The 26,496-nt window shown below is 36.0% G+C and overlaps 1 protein-coding gene across 4 annotated transcripts; it reads left to right on the top strand.

Moving 5' to 3' along the window:
• The first annotated feature begins 77 nt into the window (after positions 1-77).
• LOC306871023 (ceramide transfer protein) lies at positions 78-25,725 on the top strand. 4 transcript variants are annotated; one of them, XM_079418675.1, is made up of 18 exons: positions 78-1,056; positions 1,877-2,011; positions 6,107-6,223; positions 13,172-13,279; positions 13,410-13,548; positions 15,946-16,020; positions 16,491-16,648; positions 19,288-19,377; positions 19,452-19,538; positions 20,498-20,587; positions 20,896-20,973; positions 21,098-21,193; positions 21,877-22,009; positions 22,167-22,237; positions 22,326-22,454; positions 22,588-22,717; positions 23,662-23,799; positions 23,890-25,725. In XM_079418675.1, exons 1-17 carry the CDS (start codon positions 970-972, stop codon positions 23,787-23,789), a joined length of 1,851 nt encoding a protein of 616 aa, XP_079274801.1. In that variant the 5' UTR covers positions 78-969; the 3' UTR covers positions 23,790-23,799; positions 23,890-25,725. The 4 variants fall into 4 exon arrangements, with proteins under 4 accessions (XP_079274801.1, XP_079274803.1, XP_079274802.1 ...); XM_079418677.1 differs by lacking the exon at positions 20,896-20,973 and having other exon boundaries at positions 646-1,056; XM_079418676.1 differs by lacking the exon at positions 15,946-16,020 and having other exon boundaries at positions 664-1,056.
• Positions 25,726-26,496: the final 771 nt, after the last annotated feature.

Here is a 26,496-nt window from a genome sequence, read left to right as displayed (position 1 = left end):
TATACTTGTTACATTTTATATTTACGCTTTTTCTTAGCGTCTGTTTCCATAGTGACTCGTCGATTCGTCTCTCTGTTGAGAATGTCTTGAGTCTTAACCAGGAACATACTCTGAGTTGAATTAATTTACTCCCGGACGCGTTTTTGGAACCACATACCTCGAGTAAGCAAGGTTTGGGCTTAATCATTATCAAACCAAAGTTCAGGGTTTAGCTGAAGGTAAGTTAACTGTGCTTTCTGGAATACACCCCTGAATATAAGGAGTTCTTCACTTCCAGCCTTCATGGACAATGATATCACTTATAAATGATTACATACGAAATCAATAGTAGTTATTAAGATTGATGTGGTTTGGAATCGGTCAAATGTGCTTGAAAAAAAAAATATCAACGTGCCTAATATGCACGCGATGTTGCTGGTGTTGCACCGCTAGTAGATAATACTATGATGGATGTAAATAATAATATTCATATACCGTGGTATTTAAGTTATATGACACTCTAAGTTCTCTCCAATAGAATTAACATGGTTGTTTTTTTAACAGATTCTCAAAGGTAATCAACAAGTGGAGGTGATGGAACATAGTTCATGTAATACTTCATACTGCCGAAAGGGGGTGGTATAAAAACCCAAAACTTTAAAACCCAGAAAATAATCGTGAAGCGTGTGTGTGCGAACGACAGCAGACACACAGCAGTGTATTGTAGCTGTAGACTCGCAGTATTGATTTCACTTCTAGTGCAGCTCTGGTCACGTGAATCGCTTGGAGCGAGGATCAAAGACAAACGCGCTCGACTCGTCGCTGCGTGTAAGTTACTCAGAAGTAGGATGGGCTTTCACACCTGGCACTGTTTACACCAGAGCTTAAGCGACTTCGGAGCTAGTGTTTGTGTTTTGTCTGTTTAAATTATAACGCGATCAAGTCAAATTAAAAACAGGACGACTGCGGACTTGTTTGGTATTTTACCCGATGTTGGACTGCAGCTCGTCGGGTTCAGATGAGGATTTGGACCCGGAGTTAGAGCTGCTGGACGAGCTCGGCGGGACGCTCAGTAAGGTAAACACAAGAGTAACGTTACTGTTACACCGTTTTTTCGTGTGGAACAGTATTTTGGGCTTGGTTTTGTGGAAATTAATGTTAGTGAGCTACTTTCGTTTGCTTATATTTATCTGAAACGTCACAACTTGTTGGAGGTTTTGTAACTGCGCATGTTTACCATAACAATCAGTAAAATACGAGCAATGAGACGACACGGTGCACCTTTCAGTGAATCAGGTGAACTGGTTTTGTGACTACCGCTCTGAAAGTTTCGTTTGCGAATCTGATTCGGTCCGAGCGTTTTTCGAGTTATAAATCCTAAAATCATCGCATTCAGACAAACTGGTAAAGTTACTGATTGCAACGTTTTATGAAAACGTTTAAGCTAACAGATGTGAATAAATATTTAGGCTCTAAATGACTTGTAATGAGTATTTTAAAGTGATTTCACATAAATTAAATTCCTGTAAACACCCTCATATTTGTGGTAAGTTTATATATATATATATATATATATATATTATAATAATAATAATAATATAAACAAGCTGTCATTGGCTATAAGATTTGACATTTTAGGAAAAGCTGTACATTTTTAATGTCTAATATTTTCTTGTCTTCTGGGTTTTTATGACACTTATAAGTTATGAAATTTATACTGAATAAACTCATTAAATGATTGTAGTTTGGGTAATGTTCAGTTAAAATCACCTGCTGAACTTTGAATCCTTGAATCTTAACCTGAGGTTTAATCTTTATGTTGCAAGTACTTGAAGTGATAACTGTAAAACACATGATATGAAGCATGATTCGAAGAACTGACTCTGTTTGTCTTCAGTGGACAAACTACATTCATGGATGGCAGGACCGCTGGATTGTGCTGAAGGGCAATATTCTGAGCTACTACAGGTCAGCAGATGAGAAGGAGTACGGCTGCAGAGGGTCCATCTGTCTCAGCAAGGCTGTCATCACGGTAAGGCTGATAGGATCTGTAGAGCGTCCTGTCATGTTTATCTGTATGATTATCACAGGCTTATCTTGACTGCGATACCTTGACTTCAAAGTGATGTGAAGAGCTGATATGTACCACAGTGTGAAAATATTTTAGCAGTAATGCTTCCTGCTCATCATGCAGTGTTTATCCGTCTGCTACTGTCAGCGGGAAGCTGTCGTGCTTGTTTTGGGGGTTTCTCTTGAACAGCATGATTGTTTCAAGATGGACAAAGCAGAAGATGTGGTTGAGTAGTACAAGGGTACTCCATTACTTACTTTGAACAGACATATCCTAATGTCATCCATACTAAACATCCTGCCAAACCTGAATAGCCTACTTTATGGAATTTTCATTATAATGGGGCTTAAAATACGATTGTTCAGAAAAATTCAGGAAATGTTTTCAATCTGAAAACCATATCAGATGACAACACAACAACTTGAGTAATGAGCTGCATTTGAAGATGTTTAATAATTGATGAGCTTTGCAACATTGACACTGTTAGAGTGAATTAACATTTTACTGATTTAAAGGGATAGTTCACCCAAAAATTAAAACTGTGTCATTAATTACTCACCCTCATATTGTTCCAAACCCGTAAGACCTTTGTTCATTTTTGGAACGCAAATTAAGATATTTTTGATGAAATCCATGAGCTTTCTGATCCTCTATAGACAGCAACACAACTGAAATGTTCCCAGACCCAGAAAGGTTGTAAGAACATCGATAAAACAGTCCATGTGGCATGACATCAGTGGTTCAACTGTAATTTTACGAAGCTGCAAAAATACTTTGTGCGCAAAGAAAAAAATAATTTATTCAACTTTCTTCTCGTCCAAATCACATCTTCTGCCATTATCAAGAATACTTCTGCATGTAAACAACATATGCGCGTGATGCTGCTGACGTAAAACATGAATACTGAGCTTCTGTACAGTGGCTGAGAGAGCTCAACGTGCTGCAAATAGAAAAACATCTGCAAATTAAGAAAACAACTTCGTCAATTTTACAACACACGCGCTGCAAATGCTCGCAACGCAGACAAATAAAGGAACACACAGTAAATACTCCCAACACAACCAAACAAAGAAACGTGCTGCAAATAAAATTCTTTATTTGGTTGTGTTGTGAGCATTTGCTGCACCTGCTGTCAAATTGATGATGTTTTCTTGACTTGCTGGTGCTTTTTTTATATTTGCATGTGTTTTCTGAAGTTGCAGCACGTTGAGCTCTCTCGGCCACCGTATTTCTATATTGTGTGAGTCGCTTTGGAATATAAATCGCAGCACGTTTCAGATGAAAAACGCTACTTATATTTCTGAAAGATTTATGAGTGGTTCCCTGCACTGTTACAGCTAAACGTGTGATTACAGTACTGAGCCACTGCAATGGAGCAGCTCTAATGCTATTAAATTAAAGATGATGTACCACAGAGCAAAAAATTAACAGTGAAAGTAAAACTTGTAAAATACATTTTAATGGGCATAATTATGTGTGAAAATAACTGAAGGATATACCTATTTGATAAATGAAGTTAACCAACTAACATTATACATATTCTTTTGGTTTCTGTACCCAATACTTAAAAAATTTATAAATGCAGTGAAAATACCGGTATCGGTACTCTGTATCGGCAAGTGCCAAAAAAAAAAAAATATTGGTATCGGCCGAGTACTGGAAAAAGTGGTATCGGAGCATCCCTAGTTTAAAACAATCTGCACTGTATAAAGTGGTATAGAAATGCGTGTGACAAGTCAGAGGTTATTTTTGCCTTGAACCTGGTAGTTTGTAACAGTACAAAGAGATACATTTCCACTTTTCTTTGTTACTGGGCCAGTTGATACTTTAATGTCAATTGTTTTTTTTGTTTTTGTTTTTTTTTCAGAAAAATTATATTTTCTACACAAACCAAGTTATTGTGTGTATTCCCTGTCTTGTGTAAATTATAAAAACAAAAAGAATATAGTATTTAATATTTATAATTTATGTATATTGGTGTATGTCTGTGAGCTGGAGTTCTGCATGTAGTACAGGTTGTTTAAAGTTTTGGCTGCAAGGAAATGTCCAACAAAGCTGCATTGTAGCACTTTTTTCTTTAGGTCTGATACTGAGTAATTTGAAGTAGTCTTGAGAATTAGAACAGGGAGAGTAGAACTGCAGGAACGTCCTGTGATGGTGCATATTAAATATCTCATTGTGAAAAAAGGGATTTGGGAGCAGTTTTTTCTTTGCCTGTTCCAATAAAAATGGGCATGTGTGAAGACAGAAAACCAGTTAGTAAAGTATTGCTCCTAGCTTCATAATGAATGGGGAGGTTTGTAATGTTTTCAAGCGGGTGTTCTTTGCTCTAAAAAAGGGCTGCTGTTAAACATAACAGACAGTTTATATCTAGATTAAGATCTCCAAAAGATTGTTTTAGAAATCTGTTTTGATTGCAGGAATTCATTTGTCCAAAATCAAACACTGATTGCACGTCTGCTCATATGAGTGGAACAATAATCCCTGTGAAACATGACTTAGAAATGCTGGAAGTCTTTGAATATGGTCTGATCCTAGAGTCAAACCTGGAATGTGTTCATTTCAGTGTTTAGAGAAGGGGAAAACAAAGATGCTCTGATAATGGAACAGATGTTCCTCAAACGCTGATTGAATTCAGCAGCCCAGTTCTGGCCTGGGTCAGTGCTCAGCACTAATAACTCATCAAAGACTAAATTCACGGTAACATACTGTATGCAAATTGTACAGTAGGGAACTGTAGAGAATACAGTAACATACTGTGAAAACAACAAATAATTTGCAGTGTTGCAGAAAACACTTACTACAAAGTATGTCCACAGTCTGTTATGCAATGCAGGAAAAATTACCATACCAGATATTGTGAGCACAACGCAACACTTTCTAATCTTTCCAGCTTGATGTAACTATTTTTTTCATACCTGTTCCTTTTTATTAGCGTTAAAGATTTTAATAAATGCACTGCTTTAAGTAAAATTTTCAGTATACCCTTCAAGTTTTAAAGTATAAAAAGTATTAAAAATTACTTATACAATGGTTTTTCAACCATTTTCCCACATTCTTTTATATAAAATTGTACATTTCCTAAATTATTTGTGGTAGGTTTAAAGATAGCATTTATAATAATATACTATAATTGATTATTTGCTTCATTTATTTTAGATGTTATAACCTAATCCTAAATTAGAATAATACACATTTAAATTGGCTTGAGAGCCAATTTACTGAAATCCAACTTAAACTTATTATTAGTGGTGCTTGCCAAAGGTAAGGCATCACTATTGTTATCTTGCATACTTATTATTATTATTATTATTATTATTATTATTATTCTGCTTCTTCTTCTGGACAAAACTTCGGTTCGCTACTCCTCCTGCACCGTTCAAGCTTTCCTTCTATTTACTATTTCTAACCCATTGAAACTTATCTATCTATCTATCTATAATCTAATTAACCGTCCGTCCGTGCAGCCCTACTACCAATGGTGATTAAATCAAACAATCGGTTAGCTCATATCACATCAAACTGTGCAAATTATTATTATTGTTATACTTTATTCTCAAATTTTAAATGTTAACAACATCAGCATTGCGTAAATTGAGTATAGTGTGTATTAAGCCCTGTTCACACCAAGCACAATAACGATAACTATATTAGCGTCCACACCAGCGAACGATATCGTCTGTTTATTCTAAGCGCACGCACGTCTGCCGCTTTAAATTCTCGAGCACATAACAGCAGGATGGATTCTGATTGGCTGTCAGTGTTTTTATCGTTCATCAGCTGGAAAAAAAACGATCCAATCACGCCCCCTGGATCTTGTGTTCTGCAGTGAGGATGGGTTTTTAGATACTAAATGTTTGTGATATTCAGTGACCTATTCTGTGATGCAAATCTATGTTGTGGTGGCGAGGAGTTGTTTATCAGGAACAGCAGGAAAAGGCTCCAAAAACATCATGCCAGACAAATTTGAATAAACATGGCCCATAAACTTTTTCCATTTTCCAGCATGTTCATTGTTATGATCTGTTCTTGTTTTTGATGTTCTCTTTCTTTTAGCCTCATGAGTTTGATGAATGCCGTTTTGACATCAGTGTGAACGACAGCATCTGGTACCTGAGGGCTGAAAATCCTTTGCTCCGGCAGCAGTGGATCGATACCATTGAACTTCACAAGGTGAGTCCGCCAGAAGCAGCAAAGCCTCTAGATAAGCAGCCGCTCAGCTCCAATGTTTTTCTGATAGTGAGTTATCAAGTTTGGGTGGCAGAACCTGATTGGGTGTTTTATTGCTTTTGTTGAGTCAAGGAAGGCGTTGAAGGCACAGTTCAGTGGAATGTGTCCCACATGCTTTTTTCTTGCTGTCATTTCCTTGTGCTGTCATTTGATAGTACAGTGAGCCACTGTGGAATTAGTGGAGAATGCGTGAATTTGTGTACTTTTCATAGTGTAATTTGATGAAGGGCTTATGTCTCAGTTGTTGATGAAGGATGTTCTTTAGGTATCCAGGTGTCTAAGGTTTTTTTTTTTTTTTTTTTTTCATAAAGATTGTATTTTCTACACAAATCAAGCTATTTTATATATTCCCAAGAAACTCAACTCAGGAAAAACTTTATCCCAGTCTTGTGTAAATTTAAAAAAAGTTATCAAATTATAATATAAATTACAATATGACATGATGCTCATATGTTGGCCTATCTATTAATTTATTAATAAAAAAAAATATTTTAAAATGCAATTCACACACAGTGACTTGGATGCACCTTGACTTGGCATGCTTTTACTTCTGAATTATAATTCATTTTGGTAATTATTTGGTCATATAACAAAAAATGTCAAGGTGATATAACAGTTCTGCTATCGTAATGAAGAAAAAAAGCCTCATTAAAAGAATGATATTCTTGAAAAGCTCGACTTGAAACTCACCAATAATGTAATATTTATAAATGAATAATCAGTGATAGACATTTTATTAAAATACTATTTCCTTTAAAAACACTTTAAAATATTTTTTGAAAATTATGGTCAAAATGTGAACACCCACTGGTATTCAAGATAAAAAGTAAACAATTTATGGCATTCTACTTGATATTTACACCATGTGAAAATTAAGTCATTTACTTATTTAAATCAAAAACCATCAAGAATAAACTTCCAAGAATTAGTTTAAAACATATTTTCTCTTCTTTGTCATTGACCCTAGTATAATTTATTCCTGTATACTGTATACTGCACCTGCCGCATTGGCATTGTCCTTTGATCAGTGACATACTAACAGAAACTGCAAAAATAATTTACTTGTTACCATTTCTTAATACCTGTTCATACTGTTTTTTTTTTTGTTTTTTTTTATCTCCTGTGTAGCAGGGAAGTATGTCCTAAAAACTTTGTCCTACAAACTCTGAGTGACATGTTGGCTAAGATTATTTAGCATGAGGAGAAACGAGAGATTTATTGTGCAAGTGAAGTCTGGCAGTGGTTTGCAGTGACGTATCATGTCTTGAGAGAGATTTACAAAGGGAGGGTCCAGAGGAATGTGCTGATCTGAATGCCTCTCACATGTGCGAGTACAGCTGAGCTCAATAAAAGGAGTGGAGCTGTTTCTACACAGCTGGTTTGTGGATCCAGGAAAGGGTGTTTGTGTGTGTAGTTGTGTTTTTCTAACAGTGAGTGGGAGAGTTTGGCTGTTTAAGCAGCTATTTCACATTCATTTCTTATGAAAGGTATCAGTGTTTTGTGCGTGTGTGTGTGTTTTTATCTGTTGTCCTTCATTGGACTGAGAGAGACATAAGCTCTTTGATTCTTTTGAAGGTCATAAAGGCATAAACTGAAGCTCTGTGGAATTATGAGAATTCACCATTGAGTTTGGTTGCTAAATTGCCAAGTCCTTCAGTGGGTTCATTAAAGTGAATTAATGCATTTGTGTCGTTTTGGGAACATTGTAATCTAAGAAGACCAATACAGGAGAAATACTTATTCCGTGGTAGTTTTACACTCATGGCCACTTCTACCATCTGCTGGTGAAGAGTGCTATTGCAGTTTTATCATGTGACTTAAAAAGCTGTTTTAGACTTCTGAGGGGAGCCTTTCTGGTATTTGTAAATGATAGAATCGTTCACCCGAAAATGAAAGGAGACATAATTTTCTCAAACTCTTGTTCCAAACATATGTTTTTCTTTCTTTGGTTACACGGCAGATGTATGTTTTGCATTTTTCCATAGAATAAAAAAGGGTTTAGAGACTGTGGCTGCCAAGCTCTTAAAAACGACAGAAAAACACTGAAACTATCAAAAAGTGGTCCATATGAATGGTGTACTATATTCAAAAAATTCTTTTGAAGGACCAAACCGAAATGTTGTTATTTGCTTGAATATCTCCCGCTCAGTCATTCACATTTTCAGACTTGGACACATTGTGCTGGGAAACATTTTTAGTTATTAGCAGTTTGAATTTTATTGTAGTCTATCCATATAGCTTTATACGACATGTAATGGATAACTTGTATGGGCCACTTTTATGGTGCATTCATTTACTTTATTTTTGGAGTTTAACTGTCCCTGTTCTCTTTTATTGTATGGAAATTATTTCTGGTGTTCTGGTTCACACTTCTTCCTGCAACAGTAATGATAATAAAAAAAAAATTTGTTTTTTTTATTCATTATGAAATATAATTGTACAATTACTAAAAAACCTCATGTTACTAAGAGTTCAACAGAATTAGTGTCAAGGATTTGAATTTCTGCATGACTGTTATGCAGTTGCATAATTATATGTGGAGTATGCCTATACTGTAGCTAGTACCATATACATATGTAACATTGTATTGCAGTATCTATACCCGTCTCTCCACATTCTCTTATACAAACACAAACTGACCTGATGAATCTGTTGTTTCGACCTGCCTCTTGTTTCTGCTGGGTACGGCTTCAAATCTAAAAATGTTATTTGAATCACCAATCCCTCCAACAGAAGAGCGCAGTAGAGAGGCTGCTGGCGCTCAGGTCAGCATTGTTTATCGCGACTCTTCATTTGCTGAGGTGAGCTCTTGTGTGTGGGTGATGCAGGCTGGGGTGGATGGGCATTTTCCACTCACAGTCGTCCAGCTGCATGAATAATGCATGAGTATATTCAGTCATCTGAAGAGGCTGCTTGGAAAGCTCTGCGCTGCAAGAAGACATCTGAACCAAAATAAAGGGCTTGATTGGATCAGGAACTCGATGGTTTTGGGTGTTGGAGTGGTTCAAGAATGCATCGGTCCATTTTAAGACTAGCGCTGAGCTGAGGAGTACGGCACAAGACCGAGACGAGCACACGCCCAGCAGCATCTGATTTAACACTCCTTTAGTCTCCTTAAACGCACACGTTCTCACATTCACTTGCACACTGCTGGATTAGATGCGGCAGAGGTTCTGGATGATTTATGTTGATCTTATTGCAGTTAGGTGAGTGTAGCGTGTGCAGCAGCTCTGGGAGTTTCAGTGTCTGTATGGTTTTCTCTCTCTCTCCTCCACATGCTTTGCAGACCCACCCACAATCTTTCTTGCTTTATACTGCCTCAGAAACCCACCTCACATCATTTCTTCAAAACATTTCCAATGCTAATAGCTTTACTGCTGCTTTATATCTGAGAATGGAAAGAAACTTGTCTCCTTATTTGTTCCCGCTCGACCATGTGCTTGTGAAATAGAGTTTCCGGCAAGAGAACTGGGAATTATTGGAGTATCCAGAGAGAGAACTGGGAATTCTGGGAGTGTCCGGAGAAAGCACTGGGTATTCTTGCGGTGTTTGGAGAAAGTACTGGGGATTCGAGGACGGTCCGGAGGGTGAGCACTTTTGGGAGTGTCTGGAAAGAGCGGTGGTCATGCTGGGGCCGAGCACTCAGGACTGCAGCAGTGCATTGTCCTGCTTTGGCTGCTGGAATGGGCGAATGGTGGGCTTCTGCACATTAGCATTTTAACTCGCGTCATTGACTTGTTCACCATCCAGCACTCTTACTCAATCATTCATGATTTCATCACCACTGACATCTTTGCTGGCGGTTTCAATTACAGTAGTTGTTTCCATCATTCACTGATTGGGATAAAGCAGGACTGAAGCAGGTTATTCAAGTTTTTTAAAAATCTGTTTTGTTGCAGTTTTTTTATGGATGCTCCGTTGGAGTTGCATTTAACAACCTGCCCAATCTGTCACTGGTTATTAATTAAAGCACTTTATCAAATTAAATCTTCCATGAGCTAAGTGTCACCAGTTTTACAGTGTACCCGTGGAAGGACTCAAACGAAGTGCATGTTCAGTCAGGTACAGTGTCTTCTGACCAAATAAAAGAGTTGCATGTGAGTACTGAATGCACTAAACGTGACCTTTTATACTAATGTTCAAAGGTTTGGGATCAGATTTATTAATGTTTTTAAGAAGTCGGTTATGCTCTTCAAGGCTACTTTTTTTTTTTAATAAAACATCAAGTAAAACGGTATTATTGTGAAATATTATTAGAGTTTACAATAACCGTTTTCTGTTTTAATATATTTTCAAAAGTAATTTATTCCTGTGGTGGAAAAGTTAAATTTTCAGCAGCTATTAGTTCAGTCTTTAGTTTCACATGATATTTCAGAAATCGTTGTTATATGCATGTTCTAGTGCAGCATCTGAATAACATTTCAGTTTTGCTGCTTAATATTTTTGTGGAAACAGTGTTGCTTTTTTTTCAGGATTTTTTGATGAATAGAAAGTTCAAAAGAAAGCATTGAACGTAATATTCAACATTTATTTTCTGAGAATGATGCACAACTACATGTCGCACACACTTTCAGTCTATATCTAGATTCTTTAATGTTTATTCCTGGTTATCCACCCCTGACAACACCCTGCCAGGAAATGCACTTACAGTATCATCATGATGATGATGATGAGAGCTTGAGATGGAAGAGAGGGAATCTGGGATGTGTTTTGTGTGTTGTATAATAATTTGCAGTTGTCCCTCTCCTTAAGAAACAGCCTACTTCCTGATTTATGTAGTTTCGTTGCTTTGTCAGGTGGTGCGACCGGCCAGAGTAGAAGTACTGTTAAAAACCTTGCAACAGCAGTTATGTTCCCTTGTGTTGATGCCATGTGTCTTATGTCATTCAAAGAGGCAGGTGTATTTGTGTGGATCATAGCTCTAGTAATAACTGTGAAGATCAAAAATTGTTAAATGCATGTCAGTAAAGCCTTTTTAATGTTACCAAAGATTCCTGTTATAAATAAATGCTGTTATTTTGAACGTTCTATTCATCAATGAATCCTGAAAAAGTGTAACGTTTTTGACAAATATATTAAGAAGCACAACTGTTTTCAACATTGATAATAGTAAGAAATCTATCTTAAGCACCAAAAATATTAAAATGATTTCTGAAGGATCATGTGACACTGAAGACTGGAGTAATGATGCTGAAAATTCAGCTTTGCCACCACAGGAATAAATGACATATTAAAATATATTACAATAGAAAAAAAATATTTTCAATTGTAATAATATTTACTCTTAATTAGGGGTGGGAGAAAAAAATCGATCCATCAATGCATCGCGATTCTTTCTCCAACGATTCTGAGAATTTCAGAATCGATTCTGAGCTTAGTTTTTAACCAGATGTGCGATGACGCGGAGCTTGCTTTAGAAACACCCGTAACGTTATTCTGCTTGCTTCCAGTTCCTCACACATACACCACTCGAACCTAACGTAAAATAATCTTTCATAAAGTTCGGAAAGGTTGAAGCCAATTACAGCGTCATTCACGGACTTCATTGCACAGGATGCGCTGTGAGAAACGCGCGCTTTGTTTGATGTTACACTTGAAGTGTGCGGTCTCGCCCGTCGGTATTTTCCCTACAAATGCTCTACGAAGTCATCATGTATGTGGTTTGGAATGCAGTGGACTTACATATTTAAAATATGAACCTCACTAACAGAAGGCTGCTTTCAATTTCAAATGCTGACGCGCGCTTTGTTTGTGTAGACTGCTCGCGCATGCGGCTGTGCGCGACTCCGTGGTTTAATGTATTTGCGTCTCAAAATGGTTTTATGTAAACACATCCAGTTATGTCTTAAGCGATTAAACGGACAGGACAAACCACATTACTTCTTATGTTTCAAAAGAAATCCGTGCGTGAATGCAGCTTAATAGATCTCCCGCTGTCTATGATGTCATAGTAAAAAAAAAGCCCTGCTGAAAAAAAACAATAGAGCCCTGCCCAAAACACAATAGAAAATGTAATGGATTTAATGGTTATGATGGGAATTGTATTGGTTTTAATGGAAAACTATAATGGTGTCTACTGGTATGTGATGGATTGTATTGGTGGGATGTTAAATCCTCTTGGAAAAATGCTACAAAACACTACAAAAAGGAATTTTGTAATGGTATTACTGGAAAAAGCTAATGGTTTATAATGGTATTTTAATGGAAACCAGGTTTCTATAGGGCTTCTATTGTTTGTTTGTTTTTAGCAGGGAAAGATGAAGAAAAATCACTCACAGTTCTTGAATGGAAAACGTTCAGATAATCTTAAACACTGAAAGCACTCTTTGTTTGTTTTTTTGTTTTATGTTTCTATGCTCCTCTTTATTATTTGCTACTTGCTAGTATGTTTTGAAGTTATAGGCTATTCGTTTTAAAATTCTTAACATACAACCAAGATAAAGAATCGTTCTGGAATCGGATCGTGACTCCCAGAATCGGATCGAATCGTGAGGTGACCTAAAGATTCCCACCCCTACTCTTAATGTCCCTAAACCTTTGATTGGTAGAGTATATTGTTCCCAATATACGCTACTGGGTAATTAATTAATTCATATTTAATGAAGCTTGTAATTCAGTATTAATTGAAATAGTAGATGTGACTTTGATCTAGCTTTTTGTAAAAAAACAACAATGTTTCTCATTTCTATAACCAACAGTCTTGTTATCCATTTCACCTACCAGCTGCTTTATTTCTTTGCAAGATTCAGAAATGCTCAGTTCTGACAGTTTTCTCTGTGCAGCTTTAACCATGACACCTCACTGCCCAATGGTTCAATTGAATTAAATTTTTTGTACAGGTGTGAAGTTACCTAACCGGATCTTTTTCTTTGTGCTGTATTTTGAGTGCAGGCTGAGTCAGGCTATGGGTCTGAGAGCAGTTTACGCCGCCATGGCTCCCTGCTGTCCCTCACCTCTGCTGCCAGCGGCCTCTCCACCACCTCTGCATCCTCCTTCAAGGTGATTCTCCGCCTCTGCCTTCAGATCCTGATCTCAAACATGGCCAACTTTTATGTAGCCAAATGTCTTGTCATGGGAGATGTCATTTCTATTTTCATAACTGAATGTTCGTTTACAAACTGTTGAACAGAAGGGTTACAGCCTGCGGGAAAAGCTAGCGGAGATGGAGACCTTCCGGGACATTCTTTGCAGACAGGTGGACACACTACAGAAGTATTTTGACAACTGTGCCGATATTGAGAGTAAAGATGAGCTCCACAGGGACAAAGGTGAGGAAATAGAATTTTCTTACATTAGTTTTATCTGACTGTGGGAGCAATTTGCAATTTGAGAAAACTTACCATTCAGAGTCCTTTTTTAGTGCCATTTTATATTGTGAAAAGTGAAAATTGTTCCACAGCCTTAGACTTTCTTTCATCTTTGAAACCCACGTAAAGATATTTTTAAAGAAACTTAAGAGATTTCTGTCCCACCACTGAAAGACTGTGCAACAAAACTTTGACACTTTTTCAAATATGGTAAATGGAAGCTCAGTAGTGCTTGCTTGATTCACAAGTATCAATGAGGTTTATTCTTGTTTGCACGATTGAGCTCCTGTTAAAGGTCCACTGAAGTGCCTTGCAAAGTGCAGCTTTATTCAATGTGTTAACGTAATTTCAGCTGAAACAGGAAGACAGCGTGGGACAACTTTGAGCTATTGAGCAACCCCACCCCCTTTTTAAATGGTCAATAACGTTTTATTTATACTATATCTTGGGCCAGAGCCCTTGAGCTCAGTAAAGCTGCATTTGTCAGCTTTATGACAGCCACGGTCTAATAGATTACCCCTTTAGATTCAATATTGATTAGGGGTGGAGCTAAACCCTGCAGGAAAGTGGACCTCCAGGGTTTAGAACCCCTGCCTTAAGGCTAAGATATTCTTACTAAAAGCCGAAAAACCTGAACCATATTTGCAGGGCTCGACAGTGCGAGCATTTCACTCGCATTTGCGACTAAAAATAGATGTGTGCGAACTGGAAAATGTATTTAGGAGCACAAGTGCGAATACAAAACAAAATACAAAACAGCCTAACTTATACAGTAGCCTATAACAAACGTATTAATTTATTCTGTTTATTTATGGAAAAATTGCGATGCAGCCTCATATGATTACTTTAGTACTTTAAAAAGGCAACGCTTTAATTTAAATGAGCACAGATGAGAAGAAAAGCAGAGCGAGTTAAAGTGAAGACGCGCTGAATGACGCACATTCGCCACTAGAGGGCGCTGCCGCTGCCGTTACCCCGGTAACCCAGTAAACAAATCAGCTGCGCTACTTTCCTAAAACTGTGTAAATAATGTTTCACACTCACAGTCATTTAGATATTTATATTCGCTTTAGTCTTCACAATAGCATCAAATAATTCTTACTTAAAGACTTAATGAGCTATTTATTTTCAAACATTTATTCTAAGCTAAAACATGGCCCATCCACTGATCTATAATAGAGAGCAGTGGGCCTATCTATATATCAACGACTGATTCGTTATTATTGTTCAGAAACACAAGTTCCATTAGTTAACATGAAAAAACAATGACTGCATTTATTAATAATGCTATCTTAATTTCAACTTTTAATAATACATTATAAAATCAAAAGTTGTCTTAATATAATTCAATGGAGCTAACATTAACAAACACAGTTGTATTTTTTATTAAATCAACATTAACAAAGAATATTAACTACTGCAACAATTAGCTATTGCACATTTTTAGTTAATGTTAACCTGCTTTAACTAATGTTAACAAATGGGACCTTACTTATATTGTTCTTTCGTTCATTTGAACAATCTTTTGCACTCTAATCTTGAAACACTTGTTTACTTTATATTTTTATGTATTTTTTATAAAAGTCTTTTAGTAAATTATCTTTAATAAAGTTATTTAACCTGTTAGGAGGACAACACTTTTTTTCACTTAGAAATTATATATTGTGATTTAAGAACAAAAACATATGACAAAAGCTTCAATGATTATTGTGAAAATGTTATACCGACACAGTTTAATAGGATTATAACTAATTACATAATTAGCCTATTAAATAGTGTCTGAAGTAAAATTATTTAAAAACCTTGTGTACTTTCTGTATTCTGATAAATTAAATAATGGTGCTTGTAAATGTCTCTTTGTATCCCCTTATTAAGCTAAAACACCTAATTTGAAAAATTTGTATTGCGCCCCTAAATGTTTTTAATGCGCTCCTAAATTTTTTGACTTAGGAGCACATGTGCTCCTTGGGGAAAAGGTAAGCTTCAAGCCCTGATTTGATGTTCTTTATGTTGTGTGTTGAACTCTGTTTGTATGTGAATAAAAGCAGGGATGCATGATGTTAGATTTTTTTGTCCGATATGCCGATATTTTCCAAATAATTATTGCTGATAACAATATATGTTTCCCTTTTTTTTCGAAACAACACCAAGTCTCTCCTGTGCATAAATTATAAACAATTTGGTTAGTTTTGAGCAAAACCGTATTTGTAATAACTCATCAAAAAATAACTTTTAATCTTATTTATTAAAGTTAATTGAACACTTTGAAAATAACTATAATAAAATCAATCTGTGTTGCTATCTTTTTTACTTTTCAATGCATGAAAGTTGTCCCTTTTTTTTTTTTTTTTTTTGTAGTATCTGATGAGGAAGATTTTCCAACCTCACGGCCAGATGGAGATTATCTGCTTAACAACAGCAGCAAAGAGAAATGTGAGATTTTTTTGAGATGTGTACATCTTTGTTATAAGCACATCCTCTTTGTGCCTAATACAGCAATTGTTGAAACTGATCAAATACTTGTGATCCTTTCTGAATGCAGTTTTATTCTCAAGCAAAGTGTTTTTTTAATATCTTGTATACATAGTAATACATAGTAATTGATCATCATACATTTTATTAGCAATAACATAAAAACATACACCGTATATACCAGGCAATGAGCTGCAAAATACACATGCAGTTAGTGGTAGCATCAATTTGGTGTGTGAAAGACTAAGTGCTTTTTACTCAAATAATGGTGGAAATATTCCATAATGTCTGTGATGATTGTAAGTAAATGGCTTACTTTATCCTTTGATAATTGATAAGACACTAATACAGATTTAATTAAGCAACTGAAGTTCCTTCAGAAGTTTAAATACTTCTGCTATTTGATACTCATTTTACTTGATTTCCCTCAGTATTCTCTGTGGACAGCCTCAAAGGTTCCTTAGGCATCGATTTCAAAGGTGAAGCCATCACGTTTAAAGCTACTACAGCAGGAATCCTGTCCACACTGTCCCACTGCATTGACATTTTGGTCAAAAGAGAAGAGAACTGGCAAAGACGACTTGATAAGGTAGTGTGCAGCTGTAATTATATTTTATAAAAAAAAAAACACCGTTATCACAAAAAGAGATATTTTGAAGATGGTAAGATTTGTTTTTTGAAAGAAATTGATATGTTAGATCAAATTCATGCGTTCTTATTTCAAATAAATACTGTTGTTAAAAATTATGGTTTCAACAAAAATATTAGGCAGCATTTATATTCATATAAATATTTATTGAGCATCAAATCAGTGTATTGGAATGATTTCTAAAGGATCATGTGGAGTAATGACTAATTGTTTCTTTTAAAATACATTGGTCTTGCCATGAAAATAGCCATAGACGCTGGTATGCAAATAAATAAACCACAGATGGTCAAGTTCCACAAAGTAAAAAGAAGTCCATACTACTCCTGTGTTATATTTCAAGTCCTCTGAATCCTTACCATAGCTTTGTGTAAGTTACAGACCTTGGTTTAGTCTATTATAGAAAACAACAGCATAAACAATCTTCAGAGTATCTCCTTTAAAAAAAGGAAGAAAAAAAGTCATATGGGTTGAGAACAAAATGAGTGAGTAAATTATGATAGAATTTACTATCCCTAATCATTCTGGTTTTACAGGAAATATTGATAGTTTGGGGACTGTCAAACACTTTTGTCATATTGAAACTAAAGCATTCAGCATCACAAGCTTTATCTGGGCACTATTTACATACCCATACACTTCCCACATAACACCTTAATTACTGGATGAGTCACAAAGACACATCCATTAAAACAAAAGTGCATCTACTGTAGTTCCCGAAAGCCTTGCATTCCTCCCATTCAGCGCCACTTTATGTGGGAGCACATCTCCAAAGCCACACGTCATTAGCATCTTAGTGCAAAGCTTCTGCTTGCACTTGCTTGACCAGTTTTTCCATCTACAGTCCAGCCCCCAGTATATCATGAGCCAGGAAGCAGCTTCTTGAATTCCAGCCGCCACAGAGAACGGGTGTGATTTTACAGTCATTCAGCAGAACTTGATGGACCTTTGAGCAGAATAAAGCTTTTTGCAAAGTAACCAGAGTTCCACATTTCTGAGGATTGTATGTTGTTGTGATGTTAGCAACTGGATTGTAGAGGATGACTACAGTGTACAGTGCTTCAGCGTTGAAGCCGTGGCAAATCTGGGTGGCCAGGTCTCTTCAGAGTGCTAAAGAAAACTGGATTCCTCTGTGTACGCACAGCAGCTTCTACTCTGTAGGTTTGACATGCTTTTGTTCAGCTCACTGGTTATTTGCTGCTACTTTCTGTTTTAAATCTCAAATTGAGTCACTTGAAAATGTTTAGTCTTGAAATGTTTTAGTCATCCATATGTACCTTGTAAGTGTATGCGTTTACATTTTCACCGAAACTCAGTGTTTAGAAGAGTCACGTTACCACCTTTTGACAGTTATCACCTGTCATGTAAGCCGGGTGTTGTCAGTAATTGACTCTCGTGACATCTTGCAGAGAGAGAGGTGTTTCAGTGCTTAAAGCTAAACCACACCTGTCCATTTCAGAACAGATCTGATTTATAATGCAAGAACATTAGGAACCAATTAGGAACACCTAAAGCTGCTCAATTAGCCAACTGAACAACCACTTTTTGGTGAAGGTTTAATGTTGTAGCTGAAGGTTCTGCTTCAGTTATTTAAAGAATGTTTGAGTGATTTAGTGGTTTGCTTTCTGCAAGCTATTCAAGCTAGTTTTCTCTTCAAGCAATCTAGGGAGTAGGTGATATGGGCTCCACCCTTTGTTAGATGAATGACCTTGCAAAGAGGCAAGGCACAATGGTATCTTCAATGGCATCTGTAGTGGAATTGACCATTGAAATGGGTGTGTTTGCTTAAGCTTAAGCGTGAAAAGAAAGTGGAGCTGTCAGAGATCCTGTGTCATGACACTGGATTCTTTACTTGGATCCTAAACAGGTGTTTCTTGGATTAGTTTGTAAGCAAGTTTGTTTAGCAACAAGCAAGAAACTAGGAAGCAAAATGGTTTGTTAAAAATATTAAACAGCACAACCGTTTTCAATAAAAAAAAAAATGAAATAATAATAAATGTTTCTTTGCGCATTACATCAGCATATTAAAATGATTTCTGAAGGATCATGTGACAGTGAAGACTGGAGTAATGGCTGCTGAAAGTTCAGCTTTTAAAAATATATTGAAATGGTTATACATAAAAACAGTTATTATTTATTACCTAACTGTATTAGTGTTTTTAATATTTAGTTTTATTAATCATCAAAATGCAGCCTCGGTGAGTATAAAAGAGTTCTTTCAGAAACATTAAAGAAAGTATTACCAACCTCAAAATTTTTAACTCTAGTGTGTGTATATATATGTATATACATACACCCACACTAGTCTGTTGGGTGATGAGAAACTTGGTCCACTCAGAAGAGAAGGCAGAATAGATGTTATTATTCCATTCCAAATACCAGAAAACGTTATCAGTTAATAAAAAAAGAAATAAAATGAAGAGTGTGTGTGTGTGTGTGTGGGGGGGGGGGGGGGGGGTATTATTTATTATAAAAGTTATTTATTATATATTATTATGAGCCATTTAAGATCATCTTGAGTGCATTGTGATGTATATTGGCTATAGTAAAACTATGAGTAACATTCTTCTATCATTCATAAGGAAATTGAAAAGAGAAGACGTGCTGAGGATGCCTATAAAGCTGCACTGACAGAGCTGAAGAAGCCTCATTATGGAGGACCAGACTATGAAGTGTGTCCACAGCCTTTCCATGTTTGGTTCAACACACACCCTCCATTCCAGACTGAGATTTTATTTCTCTGCAGGAAGGACCAAACAGTTTGATCAATGAAGAGGAGTTCTTCGATGCTGTGGAAGCTGCATTGGATAAGCATGACCAGATCGAAGAGCAAGTAATGATCCAGCCATTATTATTTCAAATTAATTATCATTTTTGCAAAGCTTTGTATTTGTAAAATACATCTTGACATGTGATATGGATTTGTTATACATTTGTATAGCCATTCCATTAGTAACGATGTCTCCATTTCCATGAAATTAACTGTTTGATTATATCATCATGACTTTTGAGGTGTAAATCTATACAAAAGGATTGTTTGTGCTTGCATTTATGAAGATACATTTTTACATTAAAACAGCACATTAAAACTGAGCTGTAGTCATTTTAAAAATGTAAGTCACTTAGTTTACACCAAGATAAAAGTCCTAGTCATCACCAGTTCACACCGATAACTGTAACTATATTGTTTTGTTAATCTGTCTAATTCTATGAGAATAGCGAGGTTCACACCACAGCTATAACAATAACAATCCAGAGGAGCTGCATACTTTAAAATTACATTAAGAACACTTTTTTTTTTTTTTTTTTTCCAGTTAAATGATGATAAAAACATTGACAGTCAATCAGAATCCACTTTAAAGAGCTTGAGCATTTAAAGTGGCAGTAGACATAACTAAACAGAGCATTTAACATCCGTTGGTTTACTTCTACTTTAGCTATCATTTAGTTATAGATATGGTTGTAAATGTGCTTAAGAACACTCTGTACTGTTTAAAGTCTGGTTTGATGTTAAAATCAATGTTTCATACCAATGTGATGACTGATTAAAAAATGTCAATATAAGCTGACCACTAGTTGGAACCAGAGCTGATAATGAATGTAGACCCCATTGACTTTGAGGAGAAACAGATGGACCACTGTCCACAAATGACTGAAATATAATGCATGACCCAGAGTTCATTGTTCACTGGGATCCAACAGTCAAGAACTACGTACAAAGCATATTTACAGCTAATTCAATTCCATTTTATGCCTATGTCCATATATAAAAGTTGCTGTTATGTTTTGCAGTCCCAGGCAGAAAGGAGCAGGGTATCTCGACAGATCTCCCTCACTCCAGACACCTATTCCTCCATCGGCACTCAGAAATACTCGACTAAGGTAAGTCAGACCACTCTGGCTCACCCACACAAGCGCACACTCCTACACACTCACTTTATCAAAGCACATTTGCTTCTTCGTGACTGATTATGCAATTCTGTCATTGCTGATGGTGGATCTGCTTGGTGAAATCTTTGGGGCTTTTACATTTGCGAAGCTGCCTTTGTTCCTCCAGTCCTTCCTGCTGAAGTGTGATTTGCAGTGGCGGTCTGTTCTGTATTCTCTGGGTGATGTTGAGATTTTTTTTTTTTTTTTTTTTCTTTTTCCCTTGACCTGTTTCTCTCTGGCTCTCTGTTTCTTGGGTTCAGCCTCACAGTCATACTTCCTCCTTGTCCTCCATTGACCTCATAAGTGCCTCTGATGACGTGCACAGGTTCAGTGCTCAGGTAGAGATATGACACTACATGAACTGCAGGCGTAAGATTGTTCTGAACTTTAAATGTAACCAATACATTTTTTTGCTTGTTTACTTTAGTATATAACACTTTATACCTCTTGTTTTGTTCACAGGTTGAGGAGATGGTGCAGAGCCACATGACTTATTCTTTACAGGATGTGGGTGGAGATGCTAACTGGCAGCTGGTTGTTGAAGAAGGGGATATGAAGGTGAGATGTAGATAAAGGCAGTAGATTTGTATTATTATTTTTTTGGACACTTTGAGCTGTTTCTATGGAAGCTGGTTTCCATATCAGAGTAAAAAAATGTAAAAAGGTAAATGAGGCTTTATATCTTATAATTTTTATTTTTTCCCTGCAAGTATATATCTTTATCTATGCAATTTATGTGTTGAAAAATACTGTAAAAACAGTAATATGAAATTGTTGTAATAAATATTATTTATAACTGATGGCAAAGCTCAATTTTCAGCAGCCATTAATCCAGTTTTCAGTATCACATGAGCCTTCAGAAATATTTTGTTACATTATGAATATCTTTACTGTCACTTTTTAAACAATTTAATGAATCCTTGCTTAATAAAAATATTTTATTATTTATTTATTGTATCTTTATTGTAAAAATAACTGAACAGTAGTGTGTGGGGGTGGGTAGTCTCTGGTTCAGTCACAAAACAGAAGAATATGCAAAACATCCTTGACACCAGTCTAAATCTTCCTCAAGTTGGAGTTTGGGATATTTTCATTTTTCAGTAAACTATCCCTTTTAACCCTTTATTGTTCTCTTTTCCACTAGAGGTTGCTGTCATTCAGGCCATCGTTTGGTCTATTTGCAGTTCTGACATTATTAATGCTCAGAAAAAATGAATATGTTAGAACAATTGTTTTTGCAGGTGTACAGGAGAGAGGTGGAGGAGAGCGGCATTGTTCTGGATCCTCTCAAAGCTACTCATGCTGTCAGAGGGGTCACAGGTCATGAGGTCTGCCACTACTTTTGGGACACAGCTTTTCGGAACGACTGGGAGAGTATGTTCACTTCAGTGCATCTTTTTATGTTCTAATCTTATATTGTGAGAAAGATCATGCAGAAATAGACATCTTAATAAAATGCTGTTTCTTAATTTCATTTCAGAATATGCAAAAATGCTCGCCTTTATTTTATTTTTTTTTTCATTTTTTACAGCAACTGTTGAAAGCTTTCAAGTGGTTGAGACACTCTCAGATAAAGCGGTCATTATTCATCAGACACTTAAGGTAGAACACTTCCACTATAACACATTCACTATTGGATCATGGGTGATCATTAGATTTCAGTTTTTTTTTTCTCACTACTCTGTTGCAGAGGGTATGGCCTGCTTCCCAGAGAGATGTGCTTTATTTATCGGTTATCCATAAAATTCTCTCCACCAATGAGAATGATCCAGATACCTGGCTGGTGTGCAACTTCTCAGTGGATCATGACGGCTATCCAGTAAGTAACTGGACTGCAGAATTATCTTTTGAAAGGTTTCTTCATGCAATTTGATATCGCTGACACACATTATTCAATATTAGCAGTATACAGTGAGCTGTACATCTTTTTTCCAAAACCATGTTTTCTCTAGCCCTCTACTAGATGCATTCGTGCCAAAATCAATGTAGCCATGATCTGTCAAACCCTAATCAGTCCACCAGAGGGAGACAAAGAGATCACCAGAGACAACATCCTCTGTAAAATCACATATGTAGCCAATGGTAAGTCTTGGGGGTGTTTGGTCCTCCTAATTAAGGTTTGAAATCGTCAAAAGAATTAAAACTAAAGGTCAGGTTGGGATTTAAAAGTACATGCAAAGTTTGGGTTCAGTAAGATTAGTTTTTCTGAAAGCAATTAATTCTTTTATTCAGCAAGGAGGAATTTAATTGATCAAAAGTGATGGTAAAGATTTAAAAAAATTTAATCGTACAAAATATTTATTTTTTAAATAAATGCTGTTTCTTTGGGCTTAATATTTATCAATGAATCCTGAAAAAAAAAAAAAAAACGTTTCAGGGTTTCCACAAAATGTTTTCAACACCTGAAAATAAATGTTTCTCGAGCACTAAATCAGACACTAAAAGACCGGAGTAATGGCTGCTGAAAATTCAGCTGTCATCACAGGAACAGATTACATTTTAAAATCTATTAAAATAGAAAACAGTTCATTTAAATTGTAGTAATATTTCAAAATGTAACATTTTGTAACAGTAATATTACTGTTCAAAAGCACTACAACATTTTGCCAATCACAAACTTTAGTAGTATGCTTTTTTTTTTAAATATGTTATAGCGATGTATTTTTATATATTTTAAACATTTCAAATTTTTCAGTGTCCACAAAAGTTAGATTAGTTAGTACTTGACCTTTAAAAAGGCCCCCATGTATTTCTCATGTTGTCCTGAAGAGGTCCTGATCACTGGAGCATTTTTTGTTAGCATCAGTCAGTAGGTAGACTGACAAAGCATGACTCTCATTATTTTATTATAAAATGTTATATTTTCAGTTTCCTGATATATATATATATATTTATTTTGGGGTCAACTGTGAAAATCATGTATCATTTGCACACTGAGTACATTACCATTTGGATTGCAATCTTTATTTATTATATACATGATATAAAATATATCTCATTAATGCTGTGTTCATGTAATCCTAAAGTAAATCCTGGTGGTTGGGCTCCTGCATCAGTCTTACGTGCCGTAGCCAAAAGAGAATACCCCAAATTCCTCAAACGCTTCACCTCGTATGTTCAAGAGAAGACCAGCGGTGAGGCTATTCTCTTTTGAGCAACACCAGGTAAGTCACTCCTTAAAGAAAAGCGACCATTTCTGCCTATAAATTAAATCACATTGCACGTGTATTCAATCTGGTTTTCTCTTCTTCCAGGTTGTTCAATCTACATTTCCACTTTGCTTTCTGACTCTAATGAAGAAACGCTTTAGTTCTACCATCACTCACAACAAAGAGCTGCTCTGCCCAAGTGCTCTTGACGCTCTTTAGAAACCTTACCAAACCGTATCCATACAGACTGAACAACAGCGGTACACCAATACCAAAAATGGTACAAAAGTCTGTAAAAGCACCTTTGAAAAGTACAAACACTAGAAAAACCAACACAGCCTGTTCATCTTTAAAAGGCCTTGCTTGTTTTTCCCTAAATGAGCTGCGGCTCTGGATTTGTTAAAGTGTTTTACATTTTTGTAAATATTTGATCATAGTTTGAGGTCTGACTATGGTCTTGCTGAGAAATATACTGTAAACTTGATGCCTTGATCTAATCCCAGCATTATCTCAGCTGTACGTGAGCTTTTTTTCACTGGGCTTGTCCAATAGCCATTTCTCTTTAGAAGACCCTTTCTAGCCCCGATGATCAAGACGACATCAAACTTCAGTCTTAAGATCTTTTGTATAGTTAGTTAATCTAAATGTTTAAGATTATTTACATGTGAAGGCATTACACTTCTTGATTCTTGTAATTCACAAATGTGGCTTTAGGCTAAGTGTACATTTATTGGGAACTGCTTGTATAAGACAATAATCAAAGTATAGGGTATTTTGGTAGGCCTGTCAAAAGTTGGTAGTGACTTAATAGACCCTAATTGCCTTCCTTTTCTCTCTTGTTTAATTTTTCTTGTTTTTAAGTTTGTCTGTTTTGAATTTCCAGAAGTTTCAAAAATAATAATTTCTGCAGATAGGTGGCACTTTATTGCACACATGCCTTTTTGGGCCCTATAACAGCAGTTTAAACAACTCATTCCACTTCTGGTTCATCAATACCTTTTGCGCTTCCATCTACAAAATCTGTGTAGAATTACTGCAGTTATGCCATCTGTGCTTAAGAAAGAGAGGGAATTGTAATGGCATTTCACTGTTTGATGTCACTTTTGTGGTCTAATTCACTATATGGAGGAGTTAATGAATCGAGGACATTTTTAACTATCACTAGTCTTAAAGAGAGCGTTCATCCAAAAACTACAATTTGTTCATGTAAAATTGTTTTCTCACCCTCACGTTGTTCCAAAACTGAATGACTGGCTTTCATCGGTGGAACAAAAATAAAATATTTTGATGTTTTTCTCCACACAGTGGCCATCAATGGTAACCAAATTCTGCTCGGTTTCCAACATTCTTCAAAATGTTTTTGTTCTTTTGAAAGTCATTCAGGTTTGGAGTAACGTCAGTAAATGATTTTGTAATTTTGAGAGAACGATCCCTTTAAAAAGGCTTTGATGTCATGATTTCTTAGATGATCCATCATCATCATCGTTTGCACTAAACAATCTGATTTTTTTTTTTAATCCCACCATAGTCTTTCCATACTAATACTTGAGTTCAGAATGCCTGATTTGAAGCAAGGTTCAAGTTATACATTTATTGCATCACTTGCCTGCCACTAACAAATTTGCTGCTGCAGTTCTGCTTCAAGCACTTTTAATAGTGTGAAATGACAGCAAGAACAAGAAACTTTATGAACTTTGATTTTATTTTGAGATTGATCTACAAATGTTGAATGCTTTTTGGAAAAATTTTTGTAAATGACTTCTTTCTACATGTATCACCAACTTATTAATGAAACCAAATTTTATGAAACAAAAGCAAAACTGTCACGTTTTCTTTTTATGTTCTTACCTGTAGTTTGTTAATCTCACATTTTCTGTGTTGTTGGTTCATACAAGAAGAATATCTCACTGTACAGTGCAATAAATTTTTCAATATCCTATGAACTCACTGTACTGTGTACAACAGTGTGGGAACATTTCCAATCACACTGAGCACGGGTGACTGACAAACCCATGGGCCGATATGGCATCATGTGCATAAGATAGGGTTACTATTCAAGATAAGCATGAGGGGAGGAGTAACACGGTTAGCGCTCTGAGATTAACGTGTGTGTGTAAAGCCTGGTTCATCCCTGCAGGTATGTCTGTGCCCTCGCTGAGGTTAAGCCAATCAGCAGTCAGTGTCCTGGTGAGATGTGATGCAGGACGAGCTGATTGGCCGGCTCGCACTCTGGTGAGGCAAGAGCCTATAATGACGTTGCCTCAGGAGAACTCGAACATCTCACCACCCTCAGGTCTCAAGCTCACAAATAACCTCAAAATCTAACAGCTGTGCTTTTTTTAGTACTGAACTATTTTTTTAGCTTGTGCTAGAGGAAGGAGAACTGAAATTTTGAATTATTTAATTCCTTGATAGATATAGTTAATCTTCACGTTTCTTTTAATTCTATGATTCATTTGGTGCCTTTTTTGTTTTTTAGATCACTTTGTAATCTTTTAGAGTTAAGCTCAATTTTTAGCAACACAAGAAAAAAGTTTATTTATTTTATAAAAACATTTTTTATTGGTTAACCAGTGAATTGAAAAGAAGCTAATCTAAATTCAAAAAGTTTGGTATGGTATTTATAATATTATCTCAACCCTTTCCTTAAACAATGGTTTAAAAGGCTGTAATCTTTATCATTTTATATTAACCTTCTCTTTTGTTCAAAAC

Source organism: Barbus barbus, assembly GCF_936440315.1.
Source record: "Barbus barbus genome assembly, chromosome: 6".
Taxonomy (NCBI): domain Eukaryota; kingdom Metazoa; phylum Chordata; class Actinopteri; order Cypriniformes; family Cyprinidae; genus Barbus; species Barbus barbus.
The sequence above is the reverse complement of the archived record's forward strand: the minus strand, read 5'-3'. Positions and strand labels throughout refer to the sequence as shown.

Coding starts and splice junctions, on each gene's coding strand:
- LOC306871023 (XM_079418675.1), top strand. CDS start 970: ATGTTGGACTGCAGCTCGTCGGGTTCAGATGAGGATTTGGACCCGGAG. Junction 6,224..13,171: donor ATACCATTGAACTTCACAAG/GTGAGTCCGCCA, acceptor TTTTGAGTGCAG/GCTGAGTCAGGCTATGGGTC. Junction 16,021..16,490: donor CAACAGCAGCAAAGAGAAAT/GTGAGATTTTTT, acceptor GATTTCCCTCAG/TATTCTCTGTGGACAGCCTC.